The sequence below is a fragment of the Ursus maritimus genome, unplaced genomic scaffold (assembly GCF_017311325.1).
Source record: "Ursus maritimus isolate PB19 unplaced genomic scaffold, ASM1731132v1 scaffold_15, whole genome shotgun sequence".
Taxonomy (NCBI): Eukaryota; Metazoa; Chordata; class Mammalia; order Carnivora; family Ursidae; genus Ursus; species Ursus maritimus.
Window position 1 is genome coordinate 237,362 of NW_024423897.1, and position 24,186 is coordinate 261,547.

At 47.0% G+C, this 24,186-nt stretch overlaps 1 protein-coding gene across 1 annotated transcript; it reads left to right on the top strand.

The window, feature by feature from the left end:
* The first annotated feature begins 6,985 nt into the window (after positions 1-6,985).
* Positions 6,986-24,147, top strand: LMAN2 (lectin, mannose binding 2). Its single transcript, XM_040630244.1, has 8 exons — positions 6,986-7,227; positions 7,396-7,514; positions 17,610-17,727; positions 18,552-18,631; positions 18,821-18,982; positions 19,079-19,193; positions 21,555-21,674; positions 23,462-24,147. Exons 1-8 carry the CDS (start codon positions 7,032-7,034, stop codon positions 23,620-23,622), a joined length of 1,071 nt encoding a protein of 356 aa, XP_040486178.1. The 5' UTR covers positions 6,986-7,031; the 3' UTR covers positions 23,623-24,147.
* Positions 24,148-24,186: the final 39 nt, after the last annotated feature.

The following is a 24,186-nucleotide window of genomic DNA, read 5'->3' on the forward strand; positions in this document are numbered from 1 at the left end:
TACACACACACACACACACACACACACACACACACGGACACGCACATGCACGCACGTTCACAGGCGCACACATATGCCACCAGTGCACCCTTGGCAGTGCCCACACTGTTATCAGCACTTCTCAGAGGCCCTTGGGTGCCCAGGAAGGAGCCCAGCCTGGTCTGGCTCGGCCCAGGGAGCTCCAAGGTCACGTCTGAGCACACACTTAGTCACCTTTTTGCACCCTGGCGGGGACTTGCATGAACCTGTGGACATGCGCACTGAGTATGCACACATGTATGTTACTCAGCACACACTTATCTCACAGCTGCTGAGTGTGTGCTGCACATGTGCACTCAGTACCCCCCCAGGACAGTTGTGCACATGCAGAGTGACTGCCTCTAACCCCAGACACTGCCCAGGCACGTGCCCAAGTGTACAGACAGATGGACACCTTGCACGCACGGTCATGCACACACACACCATTCAGGTGTGCGTGTTCTAAACACACAGTCTCGCCCTTCAGAAGAAACCCCTGGGTGTGTATATCTAGTCTCCTGGACAGGGGCACGTAACAGGCACATAAGTCCTCAGCCACCCTGGTGACACGCGCTCACCCACCCGGGCAGGGGAGGGCATCGGTGGCGTCTGTGTGGGACGCTTGCGTGTTCATTCTCACTCACACAAAAATCCCACTGCGGTGCAGGACCGTCAGCTGAAGAGAGACACTCTGCCCTCCCAGCCGCGGCCCAGGGCCAGCCGAACTCAGGGCCCTTAGCCGGCCCTCTGTCGGCCTCTTTCTTACCCAGGCATGCACCCACTAAAAGGACTTGCGTTTACCTGACGCATGGGCTTAGCGCCCTCAAGTCACCCAGCACCCTGGCTTGGGCCCCTCTTCGGTTTTCTACCCTCTATCCTACTATCTCCTTCTAGGGCTGTGAGCAGAAAACAACTGACTCTTCACCACAAGTTCATGTCCTCTTCCTCTGGGCACATGGTTAAACTTTAATTTCCCAGGCTCACTTGCAGTCAGGAGTGGCCTGTGACTAGTCCCACCAAGTAAATGTGAATGAAACGATGGGTGCCTTTTCCGGGCCAAGACTTTCATGCACTGTGTGCCCTCCACCTTGTCTCCCTCACCTTTAGCTGGCTGGATGCAGGAGATGAAGGGATTGTGGGGCCACAGGAGGAAGGAGACAGGGTCTTTGTATTAGGGCCCAAAGGGAAGGCACCCAACCACCGGGAACACTAGCTTTGCACTATTATGTGAGTGAGGAATGATTTTCGAGTCTAGTTGTGAGAGCAGCTAGTCACCCTGCCCTGACTCCCCTCTTCCCAGACAACTTGCTCCAGGCCCCCCAGATAGAGGGATTCAGTCAGACTTGGTATGTGTATTGGGGGTTGCTTTTGGGCCTGGAGCATTGTCTTAATAAGGTGTGTGACAATGGCAATGTGCCTGGGAGGGGTTTATAGGGGGTGTGGTGACAGTGGCGACTGCCCGTCCATCTGCTGTGCTGTGGATCTGGGCCTAGGTTTCATGAAGGGCTTAACCGTTCACAGGGTCTTCCCCCAATACAACTTCATTTGATCCTTACACCCTCTTTGTGGGTGGTGCTCGTTATTTCCATTTTACAGATCAGGAAACTGAGACTCAGAGAGGAGTGAGTTGCTCAAGGTTACACATCGAGTTAGATACTGCCAAGTTGTGAGTATGTGTGGTTGGGTGCCAGGAGCTGCACCTGGGCCAATGGTTATCTTTCTCCCCAAAAAGGCCCCATTACAGGCTCTGACCCCTGCTAAGGTTAGCCTCTCCTCTCCTCACCTCTCCACTATGGATGCCAATTTCAGCTCTGACCACGTCTTCACCCCAGGGACCCCAGTCAACCCTGGGACTTCCCACTGTTTAATCCGTATCAAGTTTTCTCCCCTCCAGCGCTCAGAACGCTGTTCTCAACTTCTCTCTCCCTGGCTTCCCACAGGGGATCAGTTACTGATACCTAGTCTCTCTGTGGGAGATCTGATCCCCCTTCCCTCTGGAGACTTGCCTGGATCAGGCCTTGCTATCTCTTGTCTGGTCATAACGACCTTCTACTCAGTCTCCCCACCCTGGGAGGGTAGTCCCCCCCTCCAATCTCTTCTCCTCACCATAGCCAGAAAAATCCATGTTGGCCACTCCCATGCTTAAAACCATCCCATTGCTTTCTACAAAAAGGCCGTGTTCCTTAGCTGGAAATTTAAGGTCCTTCAAGTTCTGGCCTCCGCTACACTCTCCCCCACCTCTCTTCAATCATTCCAAACTGCTTTCATCCCATATGCTCTCAGGCATCCCTCTGGGCCTTTGCATCTCCTGTTCCCTCTGCTGAGAATGGCTTTCCCCCTGCTGGTAAACTCCTACTCATTCCTCATGACCCAATTCCAGGTTCTAGAACAAATATTCGTATTTTTACTAATTACTTATTAATCACTTCCTTTGTGCCAAGTGTGGTTCTAGATGCTGGGGATTCAGAAGTGACCATAACAAGCAAAAATCCCAGCCTTCCTAGAGGTCTAGTGGAAGGTACATATCCTTGTTTGTATAGATATAGATAAATTTCTGGAAGGGAATACTCTTTGGGAGGGGAGTGGCAGGGGACTTTTGTTGTATTATATGTCTGTACAACATATATGAGTGTATTACTTTAATAATAAGCTGATCAAAAATATGTGATCCAGAAAAGTTGTCTCAGCACTAATCTTGAGTAAGTTCACTCATTCAAAAGGGGAAGATTCTTGAAATAAAATAAAGGAGCAACCAACCAATGATTCCACCCCCAACCCTGTGCTCTGTAACAGGGGTTATTAATTCAAATACCTAGAGGGGCTGGGCAGGTGCTATAAATTAGTGGCCAGCGGGGTGGCTAGCTCAGCAGAGGAAGGCCTTTGTAGGGCCCCATGGGTGTAGCGTGCAGATTTTCCTGGAAAAACCGGAAATTTGGATTTCTGATAAGTCTATCGATTTAAAAATATCGATGGGCTCCTGCATGGCTCAGTCATTTAAATGTTTGCCTTCGGCTGGGATCGCTCCTCAGCAGGGAGTCTGCTTCTCCTTCTCCCTCTCCCTCGGTTTGTGCGCTCTCGCCCTATAATAAATAAGATCTTTAAAATTTTATTATTATTATTATTATTATTATTATTATTATTATTATTTAAAGATTTTATTTATTTATTTGACTACCCAGGCGCCCCAGATCTTTAAAAATTTTTTTTTTAAAAAATCGATATTTAAATCGTATTGAAATAGCATGAGCAGGTAAAACAGAGCTCTATTCTGCTGTGGGCCAGCAGTTTTTGAACTCTGGTCCACAGGTAGCTTTTCTGGACCATTCCTGGCTGCTTCCAGCTGCGGCGGGCATGCACTAAGATGGTTTAGATCCGGGTGGGTCCCAACCGTCACTGGGGCTCGGGACAGGATCCCGGTCTGTTCCTCCCTCTTAAACTCTACTGCACTACAGGGGCTGGGAGTAGCAAACGCCCTCGACTGGGAATTCTTTTTTTTTTTTTTAATGATTTTTTATTATATTATGTTAGTCACCATACAGTACATCCCCGGTATTCGATGTAAGGCTCGATGATTCATTAGTTGCGTATAACACCCAGTGCACCATGCAATACGTGCCCTCCTTACTACCCATCACCAGTCCATCCCATTCCCCCACCCCCCTCCCCTCTGAAGCCCTCAGTTTGTTTCTCAGAGTCCATAGTCTCTCATGCTTCATTCCCCCTTCTGATTACCCCCCCTTTCTTTATCCCTTTCTTCCCCTACCGATCATCCTAGTTCTAATGTTCCATAGATGAGAGAAATCATATGATAGTTGTCTTTCTCTGCTTGACTTATTTCACTTAGCATTATCTCCTCCAGTGCTGTCCATGTTGTAGCAAATGTTGAGAACTCGTTCTTTCTGATAGCTGAGTAATATTCCATTGTATATATGGACCACAACTTCTTAATCCAGTTATCTGTTGAAGGGCATCTCGGCTCCTTCCATGATTTAGCTATTGTGGACATTGCTGCTATGAACATTGGGGTGCATATGGCCCTTCTCTTCACTATGTCTGTATCTTTGGGGTAAATACCCAGTAGTGCAATGGCTGGATCATAAGGTAGCTCAATTTTTAACTTTTTAAGGGACCTCCACACTGTTTTCCAGAGTGGCTGTACCAACTTGCATTCCCACCAACAATGTAGGAGGGATCCCCTTTCTCCACATCCTCTCCAACAATTGTTGTTTCTTGCCTTGTCTATTTTTGCCATTCTAACTGGCGTAAGGTGGTATCTCAGTGTGGTTTTGATTTGAATTTCCTTGATGGCTAATGATTTTGAACATTTTTTCATGTGTCCGTTAGCCATTTGTATGTCTTCATTGGAAAAGTGTCTGTTCATATCTTCTGCCCATTTTTTGATTTGTTTATTTGTTTCTCGTGTATTGAGTTTGAGAAGTTCTTTGTAGATCTTGGATACCAGTCCTTTATCTGTAGTGTCATTTGCAAATATCTTCTCCCATTCCGTGGGCTGCCTCTTAGTTTTTCTGACTGTTTCCTTGGATGTGCAGAAACTTTTAATCTTGATGAAGTCCCATAAATTCATTTTATCTTTTGTTTCTCTTGCCTTTGGGGATGTGTCATGAAAAAGGTTGCTTTGGCCGATGTCGTAGAGGTTGCTGCCTATGTTCTCCTCTAGAATTTTGATGGATTCCTGTCTCACATCGAGGTCTTTCATCCATTTGGAGTTTATTTTTGTGTATGGTGTGAGAGAGTGGTCAAGTTTCATTCTTTTGCATGTAGCTGTCCAATTTTCCCAGCACCATTTATTGAAGAGACTGTCTTTTTCCCACCGGATGTTTTTTCCTGCTTTATCAAATATTAGTTGCCCAAAGAGCCGAGGGTCCATTTCTGGGCTCTCTATTCTGTTCCATTGGTCTATGTGTCTGTTTTTGTGCCAGTACCATGCTGTCTTTGTGATCACAGCTTTGTAGTACAGCTCGAAATCCGGCATTGTGATGCCCCCAGCTTTGTTTTTCCTTTTCAACAGTTCCTTGGAGATTCGGGGCCTTTTCTGTTTCCATACAAATTTAAGGACTGTTTGTTCCAGTTCTTTGAAAAATGTCCTTGGTATTTTGATCGGGATAGCATTGAAAGTGTAGATTGCTCTGGGTAGCATGGACATTTTAACTATGTTAATTCTTCCGATCCATGAGCATGGAATATCTTTCCATCTTTTTATGTCTTCCTCAATGTCTTTCAAGAGTGATTTATAGTTTCTAGAATATAGGTCCTTTACGTCTCTGGTTAAGTTAATTCCAAGGTAACGTATGGTTTTTGGTGCTATTGTAAATGGGATGGATTCCCTAATTTCTCTTTCTTCGGTCTCGTTATTCGTGTATAGAAATGCAACTGATTTCTGAGCATTGATTTTGTATCCCGCCACGTTACTGAATTGCTCTATAACTTCTAATAGTTTGGGAGTGGCTTCTTTTGGGTTTTTCATATAGAGTATCATGTCATCTGCAAAGAGAGACATTTTGACTTCTTCTTTGCCGATTTGAATACCTTTGATCCCTTTTTGTCGTCTGATTGCTGTTGCAAGGACTTCTAGTACTATGTTGAATAATAGTGGCGAGAGTGGGCATCCTTGTCGAGTTCCTGATCTTAAGGGAAAGGCTTCCAGCTTTTCCCCATTGAGAATAATATTTGCAGTAGGCTTTTCATAGATGGCTTTTATGAGATTGAGAAATGTACCTTCTATTCCTACACTCTGAAGGGTTTTAATCAGGAAAGGGTGCTGTATTTTGTCAAATGCTTTTTTGGCATCGATTGAGAGGATCATATGGTTCCTGAGTCTTTTCTTGTTGATATGATGTATCACGCTGATTGATTTGCGAATATTGAACCACGCTTACATCCCAGGTATGAATCCCACTTGATCGTGATGGATAATCCTTTTAATGTACTGTTGGATTCTATTAGCCAGGATCTTGTTGAGGATTTTGGCGTCCATATTCATTAGGGAACTCGGTCTGTAATTCTCCTTTTTGATGGGGTCTTTGCCTGGTTTGGGGATCAAGGTAATACTGGCCTCATAGAATGAGTTTGGTAGCTTTCCTTCTGTTTCTATTTTTTGAAATAGCTTTAGGAGAATAGGTATTATTTCTTCTTTGAATGTTTGGTAGAATTCCCCAGGAAAACCATCTGGGCCTGGAGTTTTGTTATTTGGAAGGTTGTTTATCACTGACTCAATTTCTTCATCATTAATTGGCCTGTTTAAGGAATCAGTTTCTTCCGGTTTCAATCTTGGTAGTTTATAGGTTTCCAGGAAGGACTCCATCTCATCCAGAGTGCTTAGTTTATTGGCATATAGCTGTTGATAAAAGTTTCTAATAATCCTGCCAATTTCATCGACTGGGAATTCTACGTAGCCACAGGCCTGACGCTAGGAGAGGGGTGGGGCCAGCGACCGCTAAACACAGGCTTGTGCCAGAGCCGCCCAGTGAGAACGTGGAGGCGAGGAAGTTGGAATTCAGTCCTCCTCTTTCCATTCTGAGTTCTTTCCCCCCAGGGTTGGGAAACGTTACTCCAGAGACGCGATCACCAGCCAGTGGCCGAGGTCGTTACAGTCTTCATTTGTCCAGCCCGCGCGAAAGGCCCCCAAAACTACAAGTTCCAGCATGCCTCGCTTCGCACACGCCCCTCGTGCTGCCCCGATTCAAGCTATCCCTCTGTTCCTCATTGGCTCACAAGCCCAACGTGCTGTTCCATGATTGGTTGCGGCTCTTGTCGCTCCTAGAAACCCATTGCTGAGGCTGGCCCAAAGGTTCCTCGGAGCAGCCAAGGAGATGGAACAACACTTGACCAGGTTGGGGGGCTGCTCAGTGAATAAAGCCGCCTTCCTTTCGGCTGCGAGGCTTTGCTTTTTTAACTTCCCGGTGACACTGGGGTGGGTTTCCGGCCGGAGGACATTAGATGGGACACCCGGAAGGCGGAAGTCCTAGGGCGGAAGTGGCCGAGAGGAACGGAGAATGGCGGCGGAAGGCTGGATTTGGCGCTGGGGCTGGGGCCGGCGGTGCCCGGGGCGGCCTGGGCTTCCCGGCCCCGGCCCTGGCCCCACTACACTTTTACTTCTTTTCCTGTTTCTGGGGCCGGTTGTAGCGGATATAACTGACGGCAACAGTGAACACCTCAAGCGGGAGCATTCGCTTATCAAGCCCTACCAAGGTGAGGCCTGGGGCGGGAGAGTGCAGGGTGAGGGCGAAGCTGGACAGGGTTGGGTAAAGGGGGTTTCCTTTCTCCGGAGCAAAGCAGCTCTTTTGGTTTCCTGCTTCTGGCAAGGCCCGTCCTGGCATGGCCTCTTACGCACCTGTCTACGCCGGTCTCTGTCCACAGGAGTCGGTTCCAGCTCCATGCCCCTCTGGGACTTCCAAGGCAGCACTATTCTCACGAGCCAGTACGTGCGTTTGACCCCTGATGAGCGCAGCAAAGAGGGCTCTATCTGGAACCACCAGGTGAGTGGCTCCCAAGACGCTAGGTATATCCTTAAGTAAGCCAGTACTCCCAGTCCCCGCAGCACCCCAGACCTGAGCTCGGTTGGAAGGCTTGCGGCCCGCCTCCCACCAGTTTTCCTCATCTTGGTAACACTCACCAGCGACTATTGAAGTTACTATGAATGACTACTGAAGTTACTTTGTGTCGGGAGCTGTGCCTGACACTTTACCCCTTTCTCATTTAGTTTCTTCGAAAGCCAAGTGAAGTAAGTGATATTATCTCCATTTTACTGACAAAGCTAAGACTCAGTTGAAAGTGCCTTACTCCAAGTCACATAGCTAGTAGGCAGCGGAGCTCTCAGGCTGTCCGAATCCAACTCTCTCAATAGTGGGATAAATGGAACAGATGGAATCTTTATTGGGTATTTTGAATGTGTTAGGCATTGACCTTAAAATGCCTTATTGCATTTAATTCTCAAACAGGCTGTTTGAAGTAATTGGCTGTCATGGTTTCATGCAGAGCTAACACAGGCAGTGAAGGGTATAATTAGTATTTAAATTCTGATGTGTCTGCTACCTAAGCCCAGCAATTCACTTGCTACACATGACCTGCTCGCTCCCTCTGGACAACGGAGGAATCCCTTAGAACTACTTGCAGACTTAGTCCACTTCTCCAGTGTTTTACTGGGGGTCTTGTCATCAGTGATGTAGAGGAGCTGGACTTGTGGGCAGTTTTAATTTTTGTGACCTTTGCTGCAGAGGTTAGGGAACCTCAAGTGTCACTGGCATGTCATACATGACCAGTGGCCAAGATAAGTTGCTACACAGACTCCACACTGGGAAGTCTAGGTCAGGAAAGGGGCGAAAGGAGACTAATTTGGGGCTGGGTCACAGCTTGGGGCAGAAGCTCCTCCTACCTCAGCCTCCCTGGTTCCAGTTCTTCCCGTAGGCCTAAGCTGTTGGCCATTGTCCTAGTTTTTTCCATCACCCTGTTCTTTGGTCCGTTCTGGATGGCTTTGCCATTTAGTTCTGGGAGCCCACGCTGTCCTTGTGTTGCCTCAACTGCCTGTCCCTTTTGCTGCTCCTCTCCTTTCTGCTAGGGGCATCTGGGTTACTTTCTTCAGCTTCCACCCTGATCCTCAGAGCCTGGGGTCTCCTTTGAAGGGGATAAACAAACATTATGTCTACACAGTCTGGCTCCTGGTGCTTCGCATCTCCATTTATACTGGTAATTTTGTTCCAGCCTCTCTGGCTGCCTTCTTTCCTCAGGACCTTTGCACTTGTTGTTCCTTCTGTCTGGGGCACTGCCTCCTGGCTCCTCATGCCTGCTTCCTTCTTTCTCATCTGGTATGTCTCAGCTTGAGTGCCACCCACTCAGTATTTCATTAACTATGTTATCTCCCCCGTGTCACATCCTGTCACATTATTCTGTCTTAGGGCTTTCAGATGATTTTAAAAAATTATGTAGTGTTACATTTTTTATGGAAGTGAGTTCAATACGTCATTAATCTTTTTTATTTTTTAAGCAAAGTACAAATAGTGCTGGAAGTTTTAGAAATTGGTTCAGCTACAAGTAACAATTATGGTTGTAGATAACTGTTGGCTGGCATTGTCAGTGGCGTGGTGATGTCACAGGGCTGAGAGAATTCTGCACTTACCTTCATCAAATTTTCAGTCTGGAATATAGTTCTCTTCCTTCCCCCACATCTCCATTCACTTCTAGGGACTTTCCTATTTAGCCCTGCAGATATTCTTGGAAGGGTTACAGTGTTTCTTGTAATTCTTGAAAGAAATTGCTTGGAACTCTTACAATTTTCTGCCTGTTGTTTCCCAAGAACCATCTCTTCCTTTACTGGAGAGGTGCTTTCTGGACTTTTCTTTGTCCCCCTCATTCTGGGAGGGGCATTGAATTAGCAAATACTCCTAAGCACCTGCTGTTGTTCGAGCAGGGAAAACAGCTTCTGCTGTTTTGGGGTGGAGCAGTCCAGACCAAGGAGTGGCCCCAAGGTGACTGGAACTCCCAAGAGTCCAATGGCTGGAGCATAGGACAGAGGGAAGCCTAAGGAGCTGATCAGACCCCATCCTGAGGAGCCTTGTGTGGAGGCTGCAGAGTGGCATTTAAGCTTTTTTGGCTGATGTACTGTCTGAAAGTGTATACCCTCTTACACTTTTTAAAAGTTGATATCCAGAATTGCTTTTCTTAAGTTTAGATATTTGCAAAGGATGTAGTTTACAGCATATTTTAAATATTGCCATGTAATTTTTAAGAAAGATTTTATGTACCTACTATGTATTGAGAGAGAGAGCATGCGCCCCGGTGGGGGGTGGGGCAGAGGGGGCGGAAGACAGAATCTTCAGCAGACCCCTGAGCTGAGTGAACTCAGGGGGAGGGGGAAGTGAGGCCTTGAGATCATGACCTGAGCTGAGAGCCAAAATCAAGAGGCAGATCAAGAGCCGGACGCTGAACTGACTGAGCCACCCAGGTGCCCCTAAGTAGTGCCATTTTAAAATGAAATTGTTCGGTACTCATAAGTGTCTTCAGTGGAATCTAAATATTTCAGTTTGATACCCACTGTATGTTTTAAACACTATGAATCAGCCCAAATTATACATCAGGTTTTTTTTTTTTTTATTGAATTTGTATTTTCATTTCCTCCCATATAGAATTTTGTTCTATGCAGTATATTTAATGTTTGAAAATCCCCTACTGATTAGCTTGTCCCATTCCTCTGCAATTAAAATAAATGTAATAATTTAAGCCTTTTAACTTTGTTGGGACCTTGAAACTAACTTTTAATATTTTTGGGGGGGACTATTATTAATACACAGTTGGTCGAAATAAATGCATTACACAATTTTTGGATAATTATTGTAAAAGTAAAAATTTACTGAAATGCATCCCAACAAGCTGTTGTTCCCATCCCTGTCTGGATGGATATTATTGTCAGAATAAGACAGGCCTCAGCACCACTTCTGCTTTTTGTTTTTACAGATGTGAATGCTGAGAACCTGTGTTCACTTCAATAGTAGATGAATATGCAGGGAGTTTTGTTATAGCAGAGTTACTGGATATTTTAAACTTCTTTAGGTTTACAAACCCCAGATTGTGTAGTGATCTTTCATCAAAATGTTCAATGACCTATCAGCTGACTATTGAATTAGCTCTGCCTTCTACTTGTTGTGAGCAAAGACATGGAAACCACTAACTGTAAAATGCTCTATGATTGATTGCCGGGTGATTCTGATTTAGTTGGCCCCGGGAAGGGCCAGGGCATCAAGATTGTTGAGCTCCCCAGCTGGCTCAGCTTTGTAGTGAGGATGGAAAACCATGGCCATGTCATGTTCTGCCTCCAGAAGCAACTTCTGAATCAGTTCCAGCTGGTACCTTACCTGCACCTGCTTAAAATCCTTCAGAGGCTTTATATTGTCTCTATCTTGGTATTTTCCTCCACTGATCTGCAGTCTTCAGTCTGCCGTACGCAGAGACTTTCTAAGGCCTGGATAGTCCTGTAGGAGTCAGTTTCCAGGTTTCAACTTCTGTGTGTACCCTTTCCTGAAACTCCTCTCTCTATGAACCATACTAGGGAGACCAGGCGTTCCTTTCTCATCTCTCTGTTCACAGTTGCCCTTCTGCTTGTAGGCAACCCTTGTACCAGCCTGGGGTCTTATCTCTGCATTCTTCCTAGATGCAGAAAACTCCTGGGCACCAGAGACCATTTGAAATCTGGTTTCTGGGATGACTTTTGTAGAGGTGAAATATATTTAACATTTTTTTTCAAAGTCTTTTTTAGTTATTACAAAATTTAAGTTATCATTAACATCTAGTTTGATTTTTATCATGGTCGAAGAACACAATCTGTTATTTCCATCCCTGGAGGTCTCTTGAGTCTTGCAAATGGTCAGGTTTTTGGAAGATTTTCTGTGTGTGTCTGTGAAGAATGTGGATCCTCAGCTAGTTAGGTACATTGTGCCGTTTAGGTCAAATTTGCTGCTTGGGTTCATGTATCTGTATTCTTCCTGACATTCGTGCTTGTTTTTATCAATTACTGAGAGAGGTATGTTAAAATCGCTTTGTGGATTTGTTTTTATTTTTGTAATTCTGTCAGTTTCTGCTTTATAGATTTTGAGGCCAAAATTTTCTTGGTAAACGAGATCTTTTGTTCATTAAATGATTTGTCATTAAAAAGCGTAGGTTTCCACGCTGTATCTTTTCTGTCCTTTTCCTTTCTTTTCCCATTGCTTTATGTTTTAGAGTTGTGTCTTGTAAACAGCATATAATTAGGCTTTTGGGGGATTATTGGATTATTTTTATTGTGGTAAAATACACATAACAAAATTTGTCATTTTAACCTTGTTTTTCCACTTTTAAATCCTTTAGTTTATGAAAACTTTGTCCTTAATAGGATTCTCATCGGCATTTAAATGGTGTTGAAAAATGTAATGGCTATCTACAAAAATTATTTGATTATTGTATTTATGTATCTGCACACATGCAAAAGAAAATTCCATAAACATTTTTTATTATGGTAAATGTACATAACATAAAATTTACCACCTTAACCATTTTAAGTGTACAGTACAGGGGCGTTAAGTACTTTAAGCTTGTTGTACAATCATCACCACTGTTTATCTCCAGAATTTTCCTATCTTCCCAAACTGAAACTTGATACTCATTAAACAGTGACTCTCCATTCCCAGTTCCCCACAGCCCCTGGTAACCAATATTCTACTTTCTGTCTGAATTTGACTCTTTTAGGGAACTCGTTTAATGAAATCATAGGATATTTCTCTGTGTTTGGCTTATTTCAGTTAGCATAGCTCCAGGTTCATGTGGTAGCAGGTATCAGTACTCATTTCTTTTTATGGCTGAATAATATTCCTGTGTGTTCACATTTTGTTAATCCATTTGTTTGTTGATGGACACTCGGATTATTCCTCCCTTTTGGCTGTTATGAGTAATGCTTCTGTGAACGTGGATATACGCGAGTGTTTGAGTCCTTGCTTTTAGTTATTTTATGTACCCAGGAAGTGGAAATGCTGGGTAATATGGTAATTCTATGTTTAACTTTTTTTTTTTAGTATTTATTTGAGAGAGCGCGAGCGAGAGAGCACGTGTGCGCACAAGCAGGGGGAGAGGGGGAAGCAGACTACCCACCGAGGAGGGAGCCCGACTTGGGGCTCCATCCCAGACTCTGGGATCATGACCTGAGCTGAAGGCAGACGCTTAACTGACTGAACTACCCAGGCGTACCTATGTTTTAACTTTTTGAGAACCACCAAACTGTTTTCCATAGCAACTACACCATTTTACATTCCCACCAGCAATGCATTAAGGTTCCAATTTCTACACCTTCTTGCCAGCACTTGTTTTTTTAATTTTTTTAATTTTTAATTTTATTTTTTTAAGTTTATTCATTTACGTAATCTCTACACCCATTGTGGGGCTCGAACTCACAACCTGAAGATCAGGAGTCGCAGGCTCCACCCGCCAAGCCGGCCAGCTGCCCTGCCAATGCTTGTTATTTTCTGGTTTTTTTTTTTTTGATGATAGCTATGCATCCTAATGGGTGTGAGGCAGTATCTTGTTGTTTCGATTTGCATTTCTCTAATAACTAATGACATTGAGCATTTTTCATGTGCATATTGGCCATTTGTTTATTTTCTTCCTTAGAAAAATGTCAAGTCCTTTGCTCATTTTGAATTTTTTGAAATTTTTAATTTTTACTGTTGAACTTTAGGAGCTCTCTGTATATTCTGGAGACACTGCTCTCTTATTAGATACATGATTTGGAAAGATTTTTCTCTCATTTTGTGGTTTGTCTTTTTACTCTCGATGTTTTTGATGTTCAAGAATTTTTAATTTTAATGAAATTCACTTAATTCTTTTGTTTTTTACCTGTGCTTTGGTGTCCTATCCAAGAAATCTTGCTAACCCCAATGTGAAGATTTTCCCTGTGTTTTCTTCTTCTTCTTTTTTTTTTTTTTTAAGATTTTATTTATTTATTCAACAGAGATAGAGACAGCCAGCAAGAGAGGGAACACAAGCAGGGGGGGTGGGAGAGGAAGAAGCAGGCTCCCAGCAGAGGAGCCTGATGTGGGGATCGATCCCAGAACGCCGGGATCACGCCCTGAGCCGAAGGCAGACACTTAACGACTGAGCCACCCAGGCGCCCCTGATCCTTTATTATTTAAAATAAATTTATTTTGAGATAATTGTAAATTCATATATAGGTATTTTGTTTTGTTTTAAAGATTTTATTTATTTGAGAGAGAGGTAGAGAGCATGAGCAGGGGACAGGGGCAGTGGGAGAGGGAGAAGCAGAGGCCCCACTGAGCAGGGAGTCCAGTGTGGGACTCATCCCAGGACCCTGGGACCATGACCTGAGCTGAAGGCAGACGCTCAACCGACTGAGCCACCCAGGCGCCCCAATTCACATACAGTTTTAAAAAATAATACAGAGAGATCTTATGTAGCCTTATCAGCAGGTGGTCATCTATATTTAGGATAATTACTGATTTTTTTTTTTTAAGATTTATTTATCTAAATAGAGAAAGGGGCAAGGGCAAATGGACAGGGAGAGAGACTCTTAAGCAGACCCCGCGCTAAGTGCAGAGCCTGACTTGGGGCTACATCACACCACCTTGAGACCACAATCCAATCCGGAACCAAGAGTTGGATTCCCAACTGACTGAGCCACCCAGGTGCCCCGGATTTTGGTGTTTCCTGCCTTCCTATTATTTATTTTCTATTTTTGCTGCTCATTCTCTGTTCATTTTTCTCTCTGGTCTTCTTTGGTTGGTTAAGTTTTATTTCATTTTTAGTCTTCTGCTAGCTTGAAAGTTCTTTGCTTGCTTCCTGATTTTTCAGTGATTACTCTGGAGTTTAAACACACGGCCATATTTTACCAAAGTCTAATGATAATGTGTACCTTCTTCTTCCTGGACAATGCAAAGATCTTAGACTACTTTAACTTTATTTACCCCATTATTGTCATTTATTTCAATCCTTTCTGTTTTAAATCACATAAAACATTATTTTATACAAATATTTATTTACCCCCACATTTTCTGTATTGGTTGCTCTTTGTTCTTTCCTGAATCTCTGACTTTACTCTGGATCTGGATAATTTTCCTTCTTTCTGATGAATGGAAGACAGTTGTAATGTTTCTCTTTACCTAAAAATGTCTTAATTTCACCTTCATTCATGCAGGATAACCTTTGCTAAGTAAAGAATCCTGTGTTGGTTGTTATTTTCTTTTAACTCCAGATATTTCAGTCTGTTGTCCCTTGCTCCCAGTGTTTCAGTTGAGAAGCCCCATATCAGGCTAATCATTCCTTTGAAGATAATCTTGTGGTTTTTTTCCCCCTGTGGTTGCTTTTAAGACTGTCTTTCTTTTTCTCCCTCCCCTTTTAATGTGCCTAGGTATGGTGTTCTTTTTATTTGTCTCCTTCGGTTTGTAAGATTTAAGGTTTGTGGCATAATGTCTTTGAATCAGTTTTAGTAAGTACATGGACATCTCTTTAAATATTCCTTTGACCTGTTCTCTCACTTCTCATTCTGAAACTCCAGTTATACGTATCTTAGAGTTTCTCACTCTCTGTCTCTTACTGACAGTTTTGTATCTACTATTCATTCTCTGTGCTTCCTCCTGGATATTTTTATCTATCTTGACTGGCCTTGAGATCACTGGTTCTCTTTTCATCTGTTTTTAGTCTATTGTTTTTTGTTTGTTTTTAAAGATTTTATTTATTCATTTGAGAGAGAGAGAGAGGAGAGAGACAGAGACAGAGAGAGCACAAGCAAAGGGAGAGGCAGAGGGAGAAGCAGACTCCCTGCTCAGCTGGGAGCCCGACGTGGGGCTTGATCTCAGGACCTGGAGATCATGACCTGAGCTGAAGGCAGACGCTCAACCATCTGAGCCATCCAGGCGCCTGGTGTTCTTAGTCTGTTGTTAAACCTGCCCATTACGTTATTAATTTCAGTTACTATATTCTTTTAGTTCTGGAATTTTTTTGTGACGTGACTTTTTAAAAAATTTTCAGTTATTTTCCAAAGTTCTCAATCTTGTTTTTTATCTCCTTGAATGTAATAAACTAGTTATTTGAAAGTCCAGTATCTGGAGTTTCCATCAGCCTGTTTCTTCTCTCCCTCCCTCCCTTTTGGTTTTTGTTGATAACTTGTCTTTTGTGTGCTTGGTTATTTATTGTATGCCAGGTATTGTATTTGTAAGGTTGTTTGTTGAAAAATCTCAGGCTTGGGTGAGTCACTTTAATCTCCTTTCAGGGATGGGGGGCTCGAGCTGAGCTACCACCCCTGGGAGGGCTTTCCTCGTTCACTTTTATGTTTGGGTTGCTGCCTTTGTGGTCCCAGCCCAAGGCAAGGGTGGTTCACCAGGCCCTCCACTCCCTCAGAAGGCCTTTGCGTCAAGAGTGTTTGTCCATCTATCCTTGAGAGCTGGTCTCATCACCTCTCAGTTGTCCCCTCTAGAATCTGCAGATTTCCCCAGAGCCAGTGAACTGCCAAGAATTGGGAAGGCCAAGATTTCCCACTCCTTGCAGGCTGTTGGTTAGGTATCTGCCAGTTGTGTTCTCAGGGGCTGGAGCTGGGTCTCATCACCTTGGTTTTTGGTTCCCAGAGCCAGAAGAGTAAGTCTGATGAATCAGTGAATGCCCAAGCCAGATCATCCAAGAGGGGATATAAAGTTTTCTATATTTGGGTTTTTAAAATTATGTTAATTATACAAAATTCAAATATAGAAAGTAAACATTTCTTGTAGTTCCCCTACCAAAGTCACGTATCATTAATGTTGGTCCATGTTCCTGTAATTTTTTCTTTCTATCTGTACACGAATTCCTTTTTCTAAAAAAGGAACTTTTGCACCTTACTTTTCTTCTCTTAGTATCTTTGATATTTTCAAGTGCAAAGGCTTATGGATCTGCCTTGGTCTGTTAAAAAGCTGTAACAACCAGATTGCCCCCACGAAGATGGGAGCCATCTACAGTCCCATTGGTTGTTTGAGAGCAGGTGTTTCTTTCCATCTCCCTCAACACTGGTATTAAGGATGTCTTTAATGGTTGCCAGTCTGATAAGTCAACCACATCTTGTTTCAGCTTGCTTTTCTAATGGGCCTTTGTTTAAACATTTATTCACATCCCCATCTGCAGACTTCCCCCAAGTGGATTCTTGTCAAAGTATGTGTCAGCACCTTAAGTTTTCACGAGCAACTTCCTGGTGGGTGAGGCTAGGCTGTTCCCCTTATTGTGGACAGTGCCCAGCTCTGCAGCTGGTGTTCCTGAATGCCAGGGAATATCTGCCTTTTCTCACATCAAAATAGCCCAGAGACCCCAGAGCATGACCCTCCCAGCTCCCCAGCCCTGGCACCGTCATGACACTGAAGGTGGACTGGGTCTGCAAGAGGCAGGAAGGGTGCTGGCCGAGAGCTTGGGGTTTGGAATCATCCAGACCTGGGTTTGAGTCCCTCAGTTTGGAAGGGTGGTTAGAAAGGAAGACAGTAGGGGTGGGAGACCAGAAAAGAGTTGCTGCACTTTGTGTTAAAGGCCTGAAGGTCATGGGAGGTAGAGAAGACACAGCATAAGTTTCTGAGTCCGACAGATCTGGGTGTGAATCAAGACCATCCACTTAACCTACTGTTGACAAGTTATTTTGTCTCTGAATGGGTTTTCTTTTTTGTGAAATATGTGGCTAAAATAGGGGTAGTAATCCTTACAAAAGATTTTGGGGCAAGAGTAGTGGGATAGAGAGGAAACGGCTGATGGGTTTGGCTGGTGTTGAGGAAAGTGAATCATAGAGTGAGAACCTGTGACCAGGCCCAAGAGAAGACTAGGGCCAGGATGGGCAGAGTCTGGGCCTCAGGCAGCCTTGGGACACTGTGTGGCCCCCCCTCCCCACCTGGGAGGCCCAGCAGCCCCCTCCCTTCCTGCTGAGAGTGCTGGGGGGTGTGGTGTCTATTGATCAGTGGCACTTGTGACCCTGCCGCCTGGCCCTCTTTCAAGGAGTGCCAATCTCAGTGGAGGAGACGGGTCTGTGCTGGGTCACATCTAGCTGGCAGGATAGCCTGGGGAGCTCTGAGCAGCTGTCTCTGTTTTCTCTGCAGCCTTGCTTCCTCAAGGACTGGGAGATGCATGTCCACTTCAAAGTCCATGGTGCAGGGAAGAAGAATCTCCATGGAGATGGCATTGCCTTGTGGTACACCCGGGACCGCCTTGTGCCAGGTAGGGAGGCACTTGTCTAGGTGGGGGCATTCTGCACCCTCCTGTTAGGGTCCTGCTTGCTCCTCTTGGATGAAACCTGGGACCTCGAGTCTATTCTGGGAAGTGTCCCTATAGGAAGAGGGATAGCTGGATCCTGCAGCTCACTCAGTTCTGTGCCCCATTGTGGTCTGGTGTTGTACACCAGCTAAGAAAGGATTTTAACATTTTACCTTTTTTTATTTATTTTTATTTTTTAGATTTATTTACTTAGAGTGCACACGAGAGCACGCGAGCGAGCATGCGTGAGCCAGGGGGAGGGGTAGAAGGGGAGAGAGAGGGAAGCAGAGCTGAGTGCGGAGTCTGATGCAGGGCTCAATCCCAGGGACCCTGAGATCATGACCTGAGCCAACTCCAAGAATTAGATGCTTAACCAACTGAGCCACCCAGGCACCCCATCATTCTACCATTTTTAAAAAAGCAAAAACAAGAAGACTGTGTGGCTGAGACCATATGTGTCTGCAAAGTCTAAAATGTTGACAGAAATTTGTTGACCCCTGGGTTAGAGGATGGGGCTTCCTCTGTAGGGGTCCATTCTGCCCTCTTGTCACCTGACATGTCAGAGCACAAGTCCAAGTGCTGTTCCCTCAACAGTTCTGCTTTCAGACTTTGAGTCCTCTCTGCTGCACCCCTGACACCTCCCCCTCCCTTAGAGATCCCTTCCCTTTCCTGGGTGAGTGACCATAGATTAGCCTCTCTTGCTCTGCCTACACTGGCATTACTTTGTCCTTCAGGTACCCAGGGGACACTCCAATACCTCCCATTATGAGAGCATCTTCTAATTCCAGGGCCTGTGTTTGGAAGCAAAGACAACTTCCACGGCTTAGCCATCTTCTTGGACACGTATCCCAATGATGAGACCACAGAGGTATGCCTGTATTTTCTCCCTCAGGCAGGACAGGAAGAGCTTGGCTGGGGGTGGGTGGGGGTTTGGAGGGTGGGGTGGGGACCAGGACTTCTCCCTGGTCTTGGCACAGAAGGGGCCTCCAGGGATTGGGGCCCCTACTGCCTCCCACAGGCGGGGCTGGCCATGGAGTAATTGGTGTCTCGGTCTCAGCGTGTGTTCCCGTACATCTCGGTAATGGTGAACAATGGCTCCCTGTCCTACGACCACAGCAAAGATGGCCGCTGGACCGAGCTGGCGGGCTGCACGGCAGACTTCCGTAACCGTGATCACGATACCTTCCTGGCCGTGCGCTACTCTCGGGGCCGTTTAACGGTGAGCAGGGGGGCCGGGGCCAGCTCTCTCTGTAGGGGCTCAGGGAGGTGGGCGGGCTTGGGCCTTGTGGGTACTTGACTTGCTGGCTGGCTGCAGGTGATGACTGACCTAGAGGACAAGAATGAGTGGAAGAATTGCATCGACATCACGGGAGTGCGGCTGCCCACGGGCTACTACTTCGGAGCCTCAGCTGGTACTGGAGACCTGTCTGGTGAGTGTTTGGGCTGAGCTTCCCTGGTCTGTCGGAAGCTTGCGACGTCATTGATCACTCCTTCTTGAGCTCCCTTCGTCGGGTACACATGCACCTGGGTTTCTTCCTCCACTTTGCAGCATCTGGGAATGCTGGCACACCTGGGGCTTATTGCGAGAGCTCCCTCAGGCAGCTAGGGGGCTTTGAATCCAGATGCTGTAGAGTCCCAGCTTTCCATCACCAGCTCAGACCTTTCCAGACTTTTGTGACCAACAGCCTGCGCAACATCTCTACCTGGATACCCGCAGGCATTTCAGCCTTCACATGCCCACAGCTGAAGCCCACATCTTGCCACCGAAACATAAAGGAAACCTCTGTTACTCTAGTTGTTCAGCCCAAAGAACCTTGGTGTCATTCTGGTCTCTCTTTTTTTTCTCTTACATGCCACCTCTCATCCTTTGGTGAGTCCTGCTGACCTTGTTTTCTCAGTGCAGTAGACCACGTCTCTCCCCTCTGTTACTACTTGGCAGGTCCAGGCCATCATCTTCACTCACTTGGACGACTGCATGAGCCTCCCGTGTGGTCCCCTTCTTCCACAACAGCCCCTGACAGTCTCTCCCAGCTCAGCAGCCAGAACAATTCCCTGAAAGCTCGAGTGAGGTGTCGCCACTTCTCCCATCTTCTGCAGAGTCAAGGCCACTGTCTGTCCTAGTCGTGGTCTGCTATGCCCTGGGTGCCAGTGCCTCCCCCACCCCATCACCTGTGACTCATGGCTCCCCGCTCCCTTACGTCACCCCCAATTGTTTTCCAGACACATGAGTGCCCTCCTGCCGGGCCTTTGTACCTGTGCCTCACCCTCGTCTCCTTCAGGGTCTTACTCAGATGTCACTTCTTCAGTAGGAACTTCCCTGAGTCCCTTGTTTACTTACTTATATTTTTATTTACATTTTTAAAGTAAGCTCTACACCCAATGTGGGGCTTGAACTCACAACCCCAAGATCCAGGGGTGCATGCTTTACCAGCTGAGCCAGCCAGGTGCCCCTGCTTCCCTTATTTAAAATTGCACACGCATACACCAGTCTCCTGTGCACTTCTCATCACCTTTCTTGGCATTCTTTTTCTTCATAGCATTTAACTATCTTGGAATCTACCATATAATTTATTTCATTGTGTCCCCTTCACTAAACTGTAAGTTTCATAAAGTCAGGGCTCTTGTTTGGCCCACGGTGTGCTCTGTAAGCATTGGGGTGCGGCCAGCCTGTGCAAGCTTTACTGGGCCACCGGGCCTGGGTGACACTTGATAGTGACCCTTGACCATGGTACTCAGAAGGCATCAGGGCCCTTAGAGGGCACCAGGCCCAGGACCAGCTCCTGCTGACCAGAAGTGGGAAGCAGTGTATAGAATCAGATGAAGGGCTTATTTATCCTCATGATAGACATTTCCAGGGCCTATAATCCATCCACTGTCCAGGAGCCTCCCCTTCATGGAAGTGTCTGGGTCTGCTTGGTCCCCAGAGAGTCGTTGCTTTGGGGGTTTAAAGTTTTCACTGTGGATATTTTAATTATATACCCCAAAGTGGGGAGAATGGTCCAATAAGTCCCGTAGCCCCTGTTACCCAGCTTCAGGGAATCATTAGTTGCTCGTGGATGACCTGGTAATCAGTTATTAGCTGGTTGTCCGTCTGGTTTCATTTAGTGTCCCACCCAGTCTTTCCCCTCAGGTTATCTGGAATTTCACCTGATCGTCTTTCAGCCTGTGTCAGGAGAAGGTTGTGGGAACAAAGCCAGGTTTGTGACGGTGGCTGCCCTCTGAGGCTGTTTGGAGAGGCCCAGTGAAGAGTGCTGGAGACGACTGTGTACATAGTAGTGCCTGGCGGTTCATCAAAGACTTGTTTTTTTGTTTGTTTGTTTTTGAAGATTTTATTTATTTACTTGGCGGAGAGACAGCCAGCTAAAGAGGGAACACAAGCAGGGGGAGTGGGAGAGGAAGAAGCAGGCTCCCAGTGGAGGAGCCCGATATGGGGCTCGATCCCAGAACGCCGGGATCACGCCCTGAGCGGAAGGCCGATGCTTAATGACTGCGCTACCCAGGCGCCCCTCATCAAAGACTTGTGAATGCAGAAGCCTCCATGGCTGGCATCTCATGGGTAGTCACATGACATAGCGGCCTCTATTCCCTTTTATACACCTGCCCGTGCAGGGTTTGAGAGGTGAAGGGATTTCCCCACGTTCATAGACCTAGGAAGGGCAGAGCTCAGATGGGAACTGCTGTCTGACTTCAGAGTCAGGACTTGTCCCTGAGCCGTGCTCTTGGGAGGGGCGTGGGCCCTGTGCCCTAAGGCAGGCTCCGTGCCCCTTATACTGTAACTCTTGGTCCTGCAGACAATCATGACATCATCTCCATGAAGCTGTTCCAGCTGATGGTAGAACACACTCCTGATGAAGAGAACATTGACTGGACCAAGATTGAGCCCAGTGTTAATTTCCTCAAGTCACCCAAAGGTACATGCTTGACGCCCATCCTGGCCTGGGTCTGGGCGGCCCGGGGTGGGGTGGGGGTGGGGCCAGTTTGGCTGCGTGCCTATGGTCCATTTGCTTTCGCCCCCTCCGGTTGTGGTTGTGGCTGTGGCCTGGGGTCTTGGATCAGCAGTCAGTGCTAATGAGTAGATGTGAGAACACCTGGTGTCTGCTTCTGCCAGTGCTTGGTGCTGGGTTAATGGTCAGGAAAGCCAGAGGGGCAGTTTGTTGGTGTAGGTGATGTGCAGGGCATTCTGATTCAACACGTGCATGGCCTCGGTGAATGGCCTGGGCACTTGGTCCTGCCACGAGCCAGGGGATCTGATCCTCCAGCTTTCCTCAGCCAGAAAGAAGTAAAGGCAAGATTTGACCTTAGGTTTTTGCAAAGCTCCGAAGGCCTGGACTCTTCCCCTGGCACTAATTAGCCACCAGGCTGTCTTCCCAGAGCAGGGATTCTGGTTGAAGTGAAACTCCTGTGTGTGTGGACATGCACCCCAAGAGCCCTGAAGTTGTGCCTGTGGGCCGGGGTTGGGGCATGAGGAGCCTCTCAGCCTACCCCAAGGTTGCCATGTGGAGTGGGAGCCGGAGTGGAACCCCGCATTTTATGTGACATCTCACTGTTTTAAGATTCAAATTACTTACAGACATCTCAGGGGCTAAACAGACCCTGCCGTACGCCACTGTTTTTGCAACCTTGGAAGGGTTTCTGGCTGCTGAGGGCTTTCAGAGACCTCATCTGCTCTGACCTACCCAGCAACCCCATGAGATTGGCCAGGCAGGGATTAACTGGTTTGCGGACTTGTTGATCCTTTCGTTCCTTTAGCAGATGGTTCCAGAGCTTCCACTCTGTGCCTAGCCATGGGCTAGGTGATGTCCTGGGGCTTAGTCTAGTGACTGGGGTAGAGGAGGGGAGAGGCTGGTGTTAAGACCAGGTCAGCAGGCCTGCCCTTGTCAGATTGTGTGAGAAAGGAGGATGTAAGTTGGCTCGTGGCTGGCATTCCAGGCCTGGCTGGGTGGAGGCCCTGAGCAGCCCCCATAGTAAGGAGTGAAGGGTTGTGGCTTGGGAGGGACGCCAAGTGGCAGGAACAGGGCCCAGGCTGCACAGGGCAGAAGGATCTGAGTCCAGGCCCCAGTCCCTTCAGCATAGACTCACAAACTTGACAAAGTCAGTTCCTGCTGTCAGCCTTCTATAAAAGGGAGAGCATGAGTTCCCCATCCCAGTGTGGTTGGGATTCCAGGAGATGCCTCATGTGTCAGGGCCTCATTCCCGGCAGAGGTGTTGATGGTGTTAGGAGGCAGAGAAGTGGTGTGGCTAGAGCAGAAGGGTGGGGTGGGGGGCCTGGGAGACCCGCTAGGAGTCATGGAATATATCCACAGGTGTGAGTCAGGGCAGCCTTTGGCCAGTGCTGTGTTTCTCCAGAGGGGGACCTTGGACCCCTGCATGGGGCTGGGGCGGGGCTTGTGAACACAGATCTTGGGCCTGTCCTGTGCAGACTCAGGCTCTCCTGGGGAGGCCAGGAATCCCGTTTTCACCAGCTTGTAGCAGAAGGCTCCTGGGGCCTTGATCCCTGGGAAGCTTGGTCCTAGTGGGATTATCCCTCAGTCCATTCCCCTGCCCCTCCCTGGTACAGCTGTGAGCAGAACACAGCTTCCCCCTGTAGGGCTGGCTGCGGTCTGTCGCTCTGCTGCATCCTGTTGGACTCCCCTATCTCCTGGGAGCCCGCCTGACCCCTCCACTTGGCCACTTCAGCTTCCCCTCTCTTCTCCCCCAGACAATGTGGATGACCCGACCGGAAACTTCCGCAGCGGGCCCCTGACGGGGTGGCGGGTGTTCCTGCTGCTGCTGTGCGCGCTCCTGGGCATCATCGTGTGCGCTGTGGTGGGGGCCGTGGTGTTTCAGAAGCGGCAGGAGCGGAACAAGCGTTTCTACTGAGAGGCCGGGGCTCCGCTCCGGGGAGGGCCTAGTTTTGGGCCCCAGCACTAATGTGAACTTTTTTTTACTGGGATTGTAAAAGAAAAACAAGACGACCTTATTTCTTAGCCGTTTCAAAGAAATAATTAAAAGTATTTTCGTACATTTTGCTTCTTGCCCAGCAGGGACAGGCTGCAGGGCTAGGGAATAAGGTTTGGCACCCCACAGCTGGGGACAGAGGTCCTCGCCCGTTGCCAGCATCTCAGGAACAGGAAGGAATCTGTGCCTGGAGCTGGGCCCTGGCAGGTGGCTCTTAAACACTGGAGGGCCCCCCAAGCACATTGGGGTGGGTGCCTGAGGACGCGAGCAGTGATTTCATTCTCTGCAGGGTGTGTTGGTGGAAGAGGAGGCGGACTGGGGAACCTGGGCCTTCCTGGTTGCCCTCTGAGCTTCTTCCCAAGGCAGACCCTCGAATGAGTCTGGAGGAGCAATTGGTAGGGCTCAGAGTGTGACCGTTTGCTAAATAAAGTGACATAACCAACCTCAGCTGTGTGACTGTCCTAAGGGGCTTGGTTTTCTTTTTCT

Excerpts from the sequence above, each read along its gene's own strand:
- LMAN2 (XM_040630244.1), top strand. The coding sequence starts at position 7,032 with ATGGCGGCGGAAGGCTGGATTTGGCGCTGGGGCTGGGGCCGGCGGTGC. Across the intron at positions 17,728-18,551 it reads CCGGGACCGCCTTGTGCCAG|GGCCTGTGTTTGGAAGCAAA; the intron begins GTAGGGAGGCAC and ends TTCTAATTCCAG. Across the intron at positions 18,632-18,820 it reads CCAATGATGAGACCACAGAG|CGTGTGTTCCCGTACATCTC; the intron begins GTATGCCTGTAT and ends TCTCGGTCTCAG.